Source organism: Scomber japonicus, chromosome 14, assembly GCF_027409825.1.
Source record: "Scomber japonicus isolate fScoJap1 chromosome 14, fScoJap1.pri, whole genome shotgun sequence".
NCBI lineage: Eukaryota > Metazoa > Chordata > Actinopteri > Scombriformes > Scombridae > Scomber > Scomber japonicus.
Genome location: NC_070591.1, coordinates 31,394,691 through 31,407,184, shown reverse-complemented (window position 1 = coordinate 31,407,184; position 12,494 = coordinate 31,394,691). Strand labels below are relative to the sequence as shown.

General features: G+C 38.3%; 1 protein-coding gene across 1 annotated transcript; it reads left to right on the top strand.

The window, feature by feature from the left end:
* The first annotated feature begins 690 nt into the window (after positions 1 to 690).
* On the top strand, positions 691 to 6,967 carry chchd1 (coiled-coil-helix-coiled-coil-helix domain containing 1). The gene is made up of 3 exons (XM_053332975.1): positions 691 to 991; positions 4,869 to 4,987; positions 6,638 to 6,967. The coding sequence occupies exons 1-3, from the start codon at positions 853 to 855 to the stop codon at positions 6,746 to 6,748; spliced, it is 369 nt and encodes a 122-aa protein (XP_053188950.1). The 5' UTR covers positions 691 to 852; the 3' UTR covers positions 6,749 to 6,967.
* The last annotated feature ends 5,527 nt before the right edge of the window (positions 6,968 to 12,494 follow it).

Genomic DNA, 12,494 nt, shown 5'->3' with positions numbered 1-12,494 from the left:
TATATATGCTATTTACATTGCTCTCCTTTTTAAAAACTTCTAGAACAGTTTCTCAGGTGTATTTAAAGACAAAAACAAAAGCCACTCCCTTTCTTTCTTTCACTCAAAGATTTTGACTATGGGGATTTCTGCAATGAAAATGTATTATCCCATGTAGCCTATGTGTGATCAAATTGTTGAATGTGATGTTTTCTAAACATATGCAGTGATTTTCCCCAACATTCTGTCAATATGTCTATTTTATTCCAGTGTAAATAAAAACTAAATCAAAATAATAATAAAGAGAAAGAATGCGTTTCTTGTTGCTGTTGTTGTGGTATTCAAGAGAAAGAAATGCGCACTCTAATGAACGCTACTCACACCAATGATAGTTCAGTTTGAATTTAGGCTAAAAATAAGATAGCTAATAACTAGAAGCCATGAATTCAAATGAACGTTATTAATAGTAAAGTAGTAGCAGCAGCAGTAGTAGAAGGAATACTAGTAGTAGTAGTAGTACTATACCCTCCTCTAATATGATATGATTTATTATTTATTCATGGTATTAGGTAGGTTTTTTAACTTTGAGGTTGTACATGTCGCACATAATTAGCATTGAAAGTTACGACGGCACGTGAATGTAGCATGGGTTGTACGCATGTCTCCAAAGCAAGTGTTTTACGACACTAACTAGCGTCTTACGGTAGAAGATGGTGGTACACATAGCAGCGTGAAGGAAAGAAACAGAGAGTTGAAGCTAGATCGTTTTTCTATCTCTTCTCCTTCACACACTGTTCACCAGTTGATCAGTTGATCAGCACAGAGCAGCGCGGTGCCTGCTGTCCTCAGGTGGAGTCAGTGAGCAGAGGAGACATGGCGGCGCAGGGAGGTGTAGTGTTCCAGGAGAAGGTCAGCAGACTGCTCAACAGATACGATAAAAAACCTGTCATCAAACCCAACAAGAGTCTGAGTCTGAGAGACGCTGTGGCCAACCGGAAACCCAAGAAAGGAGGTGAGAGGAGACACACACTTATTTTTATAGATGTCTATCAGATAAGAGTGTTTGTGGGTTTATTCCAGGCCTGGACTGGGACAAAAATTCGGCCCTGGACTTCTTGGTTCAGACCGGCCCACTACAATCCATGCTCAGATACTGTGCCAACTGGCGTTGATGTACATTTAAACACACAAGCCCTTAATAACAGTAGTATACTGAACAATATCTCTTATATTCTGGAGACTTGAATAGGCTTGAATTAGTTTTAACTGTATAATGTGAAACTGTTGAATGAGCAATAAACCATAAACACTGACTGAAAAAAAATATGTAACGCATCATAGGCTACATATGTGTTATGTTGTTAGATCAATGTCCTTCATGAACAAATTGGACTGTGGGCACAAAGAAAGGTGCATGTTGACACTTAAAACACTTTAACTCTGGTGACCTGATTTGGGGAATGTCATTATAGGTAGAAATGATCAAAAATTGTGAAAGTAGCAGATCTACATGCTCAAACCACATCACATTGCAACATGTGAGTTGTAAGCTTGCAGATTTGTAATTATGTGTTTCATCCTTTGATGAAAATAGTGGTTAATAAAAGCAACTAATCAATTCATCAGGATAGTATATGAATATGGTTATTGTTTTACAAAGTTTAGATAACTAGATTTAGGCCTAGTTGTAACACACACTATGCAGAGTTTGCTATTTATTATGTCAAGTAAAGTTGATAGACAGTTAAGTAACCGTTCTGAACATTTAATGAGTGTTTATCCACACCATGCTGGCAGGATCACACCTGCTTAAGACTGTATCACCACTTCCACATGGTGGAGAGTCTTCCTCAACCTGCTGCTGCACCATCATGGCAGCGGGAGCCTCACTCTGACACACCTGCTGCTGAGAGGAACCACTGCTGCTAGCTCTAGCTACGTTGGCCCCCGCAGAAAACATTTCTGACAGTTTTTTGCTCTTAGCAGCGTCGGTCGCAAGAGCTTTTCTTTTCTCCCTTTTTCAGCTCCGCTTTTTTCGTTTTGTAATTCTAGCTTTGTTTTTCCTGTGCTGGTGTGTTGTTGTTTCTCTCACTCACTCTCTCATCATGACTGCTTGTCATTGGGGGGGGGGGGGGGGGGGGACCTAACACTAACCCTGGGACGTGAACACACCACCCTAACCCTAACCCTGGGACGTGAACACACCACCCTAACCCTAACCCTGGGACATGAACACACCACCCTAACACTAACCCTGGGACATTACCAGCATGTTGTAGATATTAACCTGCAGCCCATACATCAGTGGAGAAAGTAACACAGGAGTCCAAGATGCCTCACACTGAAAAGGCTTATTGAGACTTGATCAAAGAGAATGAAAGAATTATCAGTACACACTCTGTCCTGATGTTCCTTCACCTCTGGAGTTTCAGTCTTATAATAAGCCAGTTACAATTTATAGAATTTAGTCTATTGCTCTACAGATGAGGACAATGTCTGGAGACACAGCTCAGTGCCCTTGTCCTCCTTCACTCAGGATCCACAATATCCAACCTGTAACTTTAAATACCTCTACTCTGTTCAGAGACAGATCAGCACATCTCTGACCTTGGCTGCTATAGAAACACTATCATAGTGCCTCCTGTTTTCCCCAAAATGAGCAGACGTACTGTCTACGACTATCTCAAGGGGAGACAGTGTCTCACAGTTAAGATTTGGTGCAGCCTTGCAATCACCTCAAGGCCTAGTTTGACCCGGTGTATGCTAATGTATGATGTAAGTTATGAAACACACAAGAGTACAGCTGCAGAACAACAAATAGCATACAGAAGGATCCTTAGTTGTGAATGTATGTTTCACATGATACAAGACAGGTGCTGTACATGGAACAATATTAATGAATTATTGTGTGAATAGCTGTGTTTAATTTTTAATGTTGACAGCAGCACTGACTTGCTGGAGGAGCTGCTGGCAACCACAAAAACACTACAAATCCTCTTCACATTCCATCGAGTAGCTCTTTAACTCTCTGACTGTTGCTGCTCCACAGAGGACATGCTCAGTTTTGGCAGAACTCTGGCTGCACCACAATGTAATATTTTAAAACTGGTGAGTGCAGGAACTGACAACTGGGTCCTGTTCCATAAAGCAGGATTACCAAATAAGCCAGGCTTATTTCATTAGTCTGGCACATTTTCCAGCAGATCCAGTTCCATAAAGCAAGCTCAGCATAGTTCAAGCTCAGTTACCACGGCAACTTATGCCAGCAAACTAACCTGGTTAATTGTAAGGCTTAGTCTGAGTTGCTGCTTAGCCATGACACTGACCTGAAAGAAAGCAATGATGTGCTGTATTATATGACCCATAAAGTCGACTTAATAATAATCAAATATTTATATTTGATATATTTACATATATGTGTCTACATATATATGTACATACATGCATAACCCACATATGTCTTCATGATATCTTACATTGAGACATATGCTTAGTAAATCTAGATTACCCTGACAGAATAATAGCCTCTTAAATATTGAACAATTGCAAAAATATTTGGACTTGATGTAATATTTCATCCATATGTCTTTATCTGCTGTTTTCCTGGTAGGAAGCACTGTTTTAAAAAGTATTGGTTACTGATTAGTACATTTAAGATAATGTCTAAAGTATAGTTTCTCTGTTAGTCATGGGGTGTCCTTTCATTGAGGAGCTTGTACATGAAGGAGCTGTCATAGTACACAGAGCACTGCAACAAGAGCACACCTTCAGAGACACATCACACCCATTTAATCATTAACTATGTTTAAATTCTTCATATGTCTCATTTGTGATGAATCTGTTTGATCTGTGTTCTGTGATCATGGGCTGCTTATGAATGAATACTGAATACTTGAGCCTGTCTTGAATCAGTCTGATGGCCTGAACGTGGATCGGCCTTTATGGAACCGCTTTAGCCTCATCTCATTCGTTAGGCTCATTCAAGTCAGGTGTGATAAGCAGGCTTTATGGAACGGACCCCTGGAGAGATCCAAGGAGGAATTGTGTTGTTTTTGTGTCTGCCAGCAGCTCTTCAGACAGAGAGACATGCTGCTGTTAGCTCCTGAAGATAAAACTGTTTCCATTAGCACAGTGGTTTCACACACTGTCACACCCAAGGTTGGGGGAGGTGGTCTTTATCATTCTACCATGTATATAGATTTCATGACGTAGATCAGTGGTGCTCCTGTAGAGCTACTACCCTGCGTGTTTTTAGGTATCTCACCACTCTAACACACCTGATTGTAATTATTAACTCTTTATCAGGCAGCAACAGCTTGTCATGGGCCTGAGTTCATTATTAGAATCAGGTGTTCAGAGCAGCAGGAGCAGAGACACATTTTAGTTTTGAAAAATTGTGAAATACTTTTTTTTTTTTTTTTTTTTGAAGGGGGGTAGGAAGGCCTGGTGCGTTGCCAGGCTGTAATACATTGGCAGGAACTCTGAACACAGCTCCCTGAATGTGCTTCATCATCATCATCTAGCTAAAGGAAACATTAACTGCTTATAATGTTTGTCTGGCATTTAGAACAAGGACTGCACTAATTGGGATTTATGTAGACAGTCTATAGAGAGCTTGTATGAGTTTACAACATGCTGAGGTCATTTCCTCTGACTAGAGCTGTGTTTATCACAAAAGTAAATATATAGTGGAGCTGTGAGTGTAGAGCTGCTAGCTGACATGAGTTGAGTCTGGGCTGAAGGCTTGTCTGATTACATTTATTTATTTGTTTGTTCTGTCTTGCTCCTTCTAAGGAGTTGAGAGTGGGAGGATTTCTTTAAATATGTATGACTCAACAATGGACAATATCACATTGTTATACTAAATAGAGATACTTTTCTGTCCACAGAGGCCACCTGTATCACAGAGATGTCAGTCATGATGGCCTGCTGGAAACAGAAGAACTTTGTGGACGCTCTGTGCTCCAATGAGATCAACTCCTTCTACAGCTGTGTTGAGAAAGCTCAGGTATGTTCACATGTTAACGTACAGACAACACAACAGACACCATCACTGTAATCACCGTGGAACAGCATAATGCTCGTTTCCACTTCATCTGGCTGCAGCAGACAGTAGCTCACACACAGCACTCTGTTTCCTCTCTTCCTCTCCCACCCACAAGTACTGAATGCTGTTTGCTGCAGAATCTTCCCTCCACTACTTTTTCATTCTTGGCATCAAGCAATACATCTATGTCAGGAAGATGTTTCTGAAGTGAATTAGGACAACAGTTTAGCCTACAGCTGTTCTGGGAAGCAGGAAATGTGCATCAATCAGAATGCAGCACAGTCAGAAGACAGCTCGACCCCTCAGCAGTTCACATCATGGTAACAGAGTGCATTACGGGGATGGGGGGGGGCTCCCCTGTTTGTGTCTTCACTTCAATTTTGTCAAAACCTCTGCAAATAATGCCATTAAAATGATTTTTTTTTTTTTAAATTCATAGATTGTTTTATACTATGAACAGTGTCTTAATCATTTCTGTTTAGAATGACTTTTTATGTGTTGTATTCAAGTGGAAAAAAATGGAAACCAATAAATATATTGAAGACTTAAACTTATGTAAACATGATGATGTTCTCCTGGCTGAATAGATACATGTCAGGTATCTTTCATACCATCAGACTGTAGAACAGCACAGCTCCTTACTGTTTAATCCCAGCAACATTACACACTCCTCCACTTTGTACATTTGTATATAGAACAAGGATTCTATGTATATTGTAGATTTATATAATTACTGATTATTTCATAGATTGTTTATTGTATATAGTATTTTATTTTTTCTATCACTTCACCTTTACAAGGCGACTGTCAATTTTGAATTTCCCCTGAGGGGGTATCAGTAAAGTTTACCTTACCTTACCTTCCAACACTAATGTTTAGAAAATGTTCATGCAGTCAATTTCACGCTGCAAAGTAATATGTTTCCTCACATGCAGAGAACATCAGATAAGAGGAGGTGGAGGTGAGATAGATGAATGTGGAGCCACAGAATGTTGATGCTAGCTCACACAGGTTATACAGTATTATGGGAAGTATAAAAAGATGTGGAGAGATGAGGCTGATTTCACACAGCTGAGTCATTATCTTTTATTTTAATTCAAACAATATCCATTTTCTTTAGCTTTCTTTAGTGTTTACAGTCTTTAGGCTAAATGCTGTATTTGTAAAAATCATTTTATGATCTAATTTTGACATACTTACAAGTTAGTTTTTTTTTTTAACCTATCCAAATAAAACCTGCACTGAATAAATGGTGCTCTTTGAATTTTACCACACTGTAATATTTCATAGAACAGTGACAGTGATGTAAAACAGTAACTTCACAAGTGAGTCTCAGGTCCTTCTGAGGTAGGAGTCATTTTAGTCCCAAATGAGTCCTCAGCATGATTCCTTCAGGTACGAGCTCTGGTCTCAATGTTGCCATGAGCTGATCTTGGAAGGTGTTTCCAGCACAGAATAATGTCTATCTCTCCTTTAATCACTTACATCAGTCACTCTGACATTAAGTCACGCAGTGTCTGTACACTACCAGTTACAACTGCTGATATGCTACTTTATTAAACACATTCTCATTAAAAAGCACTGGTAACAAATCATCTTCCTCCTTCGCAGGCTGCTATGAAGAATAAGTCAGAACAGACCAGAATGCAGGGAGGATTTCTGCACCCAAAAAAAGCCACAACACTGCTGAAGAGATATCCCAACCTGCGCTCTGAGATCTAGAAAGATTTGTGAATGCGTATATTTTATGGACTTTATGTTGCCGTTAAAAACAACTGGGTTTCATGATGTGAAGACATTGTCCAGAGTGGTCTGCTTTAAGAAAAATCATCTCTTTACCAGTCAGATACAGTCATCATCTAATCTCTCATCTACTGTAATATTGTAATATTTCAACAATGGGATATGATATGTTTGTTAAATAAATGAAGTAAGACGATATCACTGTGTGTGATTTCAACAAAAGTTTTCAATATGTAACTGAAGGCTTCCAAAGTGTATTCAGTCATTCTATCTAGCTAGGTAGTATTCAGGACTGTCCCTTCTTTGTATTCACAACACACTGTGTTTAATGCTTAGAAATATAATGACTCTCTCCTTGTGTCCTCATTTGGCTCTGATGAAAGTGACTCAATTTTTTTGTCTCAATCCAATTTAGCCGAGTGTTATCAATGTAGAGGTAGTATTAATGGATGTTATGGAATATCCTTCTTGGGTTTCATGGCTTCTGTCCGAGAGTTTACGGTTATCACTGAACACTTAAATGAACACTTAAATGCCTCATCATTCCTGGGGACACTCATGTAGCAAATAATAAAATCAGCCAGACAGATAGGGTTACATAGATTACCAGTAAGCAAAGCTCAGTGTGGTTGATATTGATACTCCTGAATGGCCTGCATTTGATCAATTAATTTATCTACTAAACTGTTCTCTTTTTTATATATATATATAATTTTCTAGTTCCTGCCAACTTATTCTAAACTTTGAGTCTGTCATGGCGATACAATAAGGTTTACTTAAAGCTACACTTAGTATATAAACTAAAAGAGTAACTATTACACCTTTGAAAATACATTGGGTTTTCTCTGTGTGGCTGTTAGCTGACAGTAGCATTACAAAGCACTGTGAAAACTATGAGCAGTGTAGCATGCACTGAATCCAGAATGTATGTAGGATGGAAAAGCAGCACAACTTCTTTGTCTTTTTCTTTTTGGATATGGTTAAATGCATTGACACATAATGGTTCATGTATCGCATGCCTTTAACATAAAGAATGATGTTCACAGTATGTATGTGACTGAATCTATCCTCAGCACACTCCACCTAATGCTCCACCCTCATTCATTCACCAGCATTCATGTATAGACATGTATCTATCACATTACATGTTTTTACCAACTGTTTTCTATTAAAAATTGGTTCAATATGTAGATCAGAGGTGTATTATGATTCTTTATATCTGCCAGTGTCATATTATCTTGCTAATGGGAAGCTGTGACATTTCAGACCTGACACCAGAGCCAAACAGCAGCCTTTAGAAAGCAAGAGGATTCCAATTTCACATCATCTTCATGTTTGTTTATAGTCTCTCCTCCGGGTGTGACCAACATGACAGTTCTTTGAATAAAGAGCTGTCAAATGGTCATATAGTGAATAGACTGCAGTAATCAACTGTCTTTAAAGGGCTACTCCACAGATATAATGTTACACTTCAATATACTTGAAGATTTTCAAAAAAGACTGCAGAGGCTGAGATTTCATTATTTAGTCCAGCTCCTTAAACACTGGATCCTACATTTCCCATAATGCAACTCATTTGTATCTTGTGCAGTCCATTTCTTTCTAAATCCCAAAAGTCCATGCTCACACGCCAAGCAGCAATAACTCTGATAACATCATGTGACATCATCAGGGTTATTCTCTCAGATTTGACATATTTCCTCCAGAAGCACAGAAGACTGTGTACTCCTCTCGTCAAGACTTGGAAATTGATTAGAGTATGTAAAATTGGTAGCGTGACCCTTTAATTAAAAAAGCTTCCAAAGTTCACATTAACATTATTACAATCATTAACTACAACTACTCCCTTTATGTTGAAATTTTACACAACATCCAGTCATCTTATAGCACATGTTGCACTGCTATAGATTCAACTAACCAACAGACAGTATAAACAATAGTGTGCATCAGCTCCACCATGACAGCATCATTAAGTCCCAGTCCCAGCCCCCTATCCTGGCTAAACATGTTTTTAATGCTTGTACTGTATATGATACATCAGGAGTCTTTTCATTCACAAAAACTATATTACTGAGAGATACATAGTGTCTCAGGTGTGTGTGATTTTGGAAACCATAGCAACAAAGGTGTGTCCCCTCAATTAATCAGTTCACTTTATTATTTTATTAAGTTGACAGTATCATTTAACTCCTTATCACATTACAAATGTAATGTTCAGTGTAAACCACACATTTTGGCAGTTGTTGGAGGGTGTTTAGTTTTTGTAAGCACCAGGCTATCATTTTCCACTGCTTCCAGTGTTCGTGCTAAGCTAAGCTAGCACAAACACTGGATGTTGTAATTAGTTAATTTTAGGCAGAAATATTTCAAGTTGTTGTATTTGCGATGTTGGTTTCGTGTTTTGTCTGAGACACAGGAAGGATTTTGTGCTATGTTTGCACCCACCATTGTCAGGATGTGGTATTTTTGCTGTGTCCCTGTTAATCTGCCCTTATTACACAGAACCATTTCCCCACCCTGCTTATCACTTCCTCCCAACTGTGTGACTGCAGAGGAAACTCCATCAGCATGCAACAGCCCCTCACTCACTCTTACTCATGTTTTCACGATTCATATTGAACAGTTTATGATTCTCCTAATTATCTCTGTAACTGATATATTAGTAAAAGCAGGTATTCATTTGATGTTCACCTGTCACAAAACTAAAAGTCTACATCCACTCTAGCAGCTCCATGAGATGTGCGTTCCACACCAGACAACTAAATGAGACATTTTAAGACTCACCACTTGCTGGGCAAAAATGTAAAGTTTGGCCTGAGGTTGGTGTCAGAGAGAATGTCATGTTTATCACAAGAGTTTACACGAGTCTTAAAATGTTTGCCTTTTTTCTTCAAATTAACAGTAAAATACACATTGTACAAAAATCCCTTATGAAACTTGCAATAACAACCCATCCCATGCACACTCCACACCACAAAATAACATACAATCCAAATCTCAGACAGCAAGAGTGGGAGAAGAAAAGGAGTTGTTATCGTGTAGATATTAAGGAAGTTATTTATTGTGGGTTTAGCCACTTTGAAACATCACTAGCAAGCTCAAAATATAACGTAGAGTGCAATATAAATGTGTAGTGTTGACCAAATGACTTGATTAAAAGCCCTAAAAACCAGATAAGGCTCAGTCAAGATTATAGATACAGTTTATAAAAACATAAATGTTAATTGCATGTCTGTAACTGAATGCAAACAGCATGAACGTTGATTCCTTATCTGGCCTATCTACCAGCCAGATCTCTACACCTTTAATCTCTGAAGGGCAAACTATTTCCTGCTCTGGCACATGATGTATAGAATAGTCCAATATGGATTTAATGCCAAGAGATATTGGTTGGATTACTGCATGCTTTTCTTTCACAGGTGCAACGGGGTTAGTCGTACTATCTGTTACTATAAGTACAGAAGAATGACAGAAAATCTAACTAATTAATTAAATATAATATCTGATCCCTTCATATGTTAATCTCTCAATCAATTTTGCAAGTCAGTTCAGTAGTCATGTGGTGTTGTATTCAACCTATGAAAATAGACTTCTGTGGTTCCAGAGCCACTTTATCAACTTTGAGAAAAGTGACTTGAAGTCTATGGTATTACAGCAGAAAGGTTGCATTACCAACTGGAGGTGTGGAGTTGTGGACATTAAGGAGTCAGGGAGCGTCAAATGACAAAGTTGCGTTGCATTATAGTAAGTGTGGAATCCAGTATGTTTTGGAGCTTCCCCCATTCTGGATATCTTCACATCCGATGCTTTGATTGTTCCATTATTTTCTTTCAAGTCCAACGACATTAGAGAAGCACATTAGTCAATCACCAAAGGACACGTGTCAACATATAACTGGGGGAAAATGTCCCAGCTGTGAAACGTTATCCCACTACTGATAAGGCAAATGGAAAATACACAAGCACTGGTGCTCTGTCTGCTCTTCCAACACTTTAATATTGTAGGTTTTATTAAACATTGCAGGGCTGTAAACATTCACTCAAAATGTTGACCTATGGAGCAGCACATGATAGCAATGTGTACTTGGAAATGTGCTACACCTGAATCTACATATCTTTCAGTCAAAGCTCAGTGTTGACATTGCACTAGGATGCAGTCTCTGGATCACAAACTTGTTCAATATGAGTTGATATTTGATTTCCTTGATACAGACGTGCCAGACAAACAAGACATGAAGGCTCTCAGTGACTGCCTTTGGAAACCATCTCAGGGCCAGGAGGTCTCCTTTGTTTTTGTTGGGTCTGTTTCTGTTGATGCTACGTTGGAATTCGAATTCATTCACACAAAAAAAAAATCCTCAGCTGTTTCATTGGGGTCTGTGAAATGTTACATTCTACATCTATCTCCTGACTCAAACAAGTATCTGAGGCTTCTGCCCCAAAAGAGTTTTGATGATACTATCGAGATCAAGATTTCTAATCATCCGTGTTTGTTAGAGGTTGCCAGGAAAAACAATCAGTGCCTTGAAAGTTGCCCATTGAAACCCAGCCTATCAGAGCTTTTTATTTGGAGGGGAAATCAAAGCCTTGCCCTGCTTATCTCTGTCTACATTTTTGGTCAGTGTTACAGTGACAGGATGTTGACTTAAGAGCCTTCATTGTTTCCCAGGTGTCATATTGTCACTATTAGTGAGTGTAATGTCTGGTTGGACCTGTCCAGACAAAATACACACACAAAAAAACAATAAATAAATTAACCAAATTAACCAAACCCTACTTGAAAGTGTTTTATAGAAAGATTTTATTTAAAATGCTCCACAAACTGCATTCTCCTCCTTATATTGAGGCTGCTATCTCCTGCACATAAAAACGAACCAAAACTATCTGCAGAGGTGGGACACTGACACTGAGTCAGCTCCCAAGTCAAGACCAACAAGTCCCAAATCAAGTCCCAAGTCAGGATCAGTAAGTTCCAAGTAAAGACAAACAAGTCTCATGTCAAGACACAAGTCCACCCATGTATCCAGTCCTAAACTTTGTTTCAAGTCCTAAAGGAGTCATTATTCACGCTTCAAGTCTCAGTTTCATGTCTTTCACTTCTTTCAAGTGGTTTTTCTAAGTCTTCTTCATGACTTCCCTTGAAGTCCTTCTCCTCTCGCTGTTTTCAGCTCTGCTCTGCTGCTCTTCATGTGGTCTGGCTGTGTTCAACGACCTCCTTTTGCTGGTACCTTAACATAGACTCAGGGCCAGCCTGATGCAAAAGCAAAGTATTTATTTAATGCTGTCTCTTTTTTATATTTCCATTTCTTTTTTCATATAAGAAGGATATTTTACTGAGGGAGGTATTGTTTATCTAAGTTATTTGATTTGAGTTGTATTTGATTTTTTTCTGCACTGCAATATTTCAAACTAAAAGTAATCCAAGTAGTCAACTTGTACAGCATTTTTTATTGTTTTATTTTATTGTTGTAAATATATGTTATAATTGCACTTTAAGGTCCTTTTTATTTAGTTTATCATTTTTATTGTTGTATGTATGTATATGTATGTATGTATGTATACGTGTATGTGTATGTATGTATGTATGTATGTATATGTGTATATGTGTATGTGTATGTATATGTATGTATGTATATGTGTATGTGTATGTGTATGTGTATGTATGTATGTATATGTGTATGTGTGTGTGTTGTTTTTTTTTGTTTTTTTTCTCTATATCACTATTT

Coding starts and splice junctions, on each gene's coding strand:
- chchd1 (XM_053332975.1), top strand. CDS start 853: ATGGCGGCGCAGGGAGGTGTAGTGTTCCAGGAGAAGGTCAGCAGACTG. Junction 992..4,868: donor CCGGAAACCCAAGAAAGGAG/GTGAGAGGAGAC, acceptor TTCTGTCCACAG/AGGCCACCTGTATCACAGAG. Junction 4,988..6,637: donor GCTGTGTTGAGAAAGCTCAG/GTATGTTCACAT, acceptor CCTCCTTCGCAG/GCTGCTATGAAGAATAAGTC.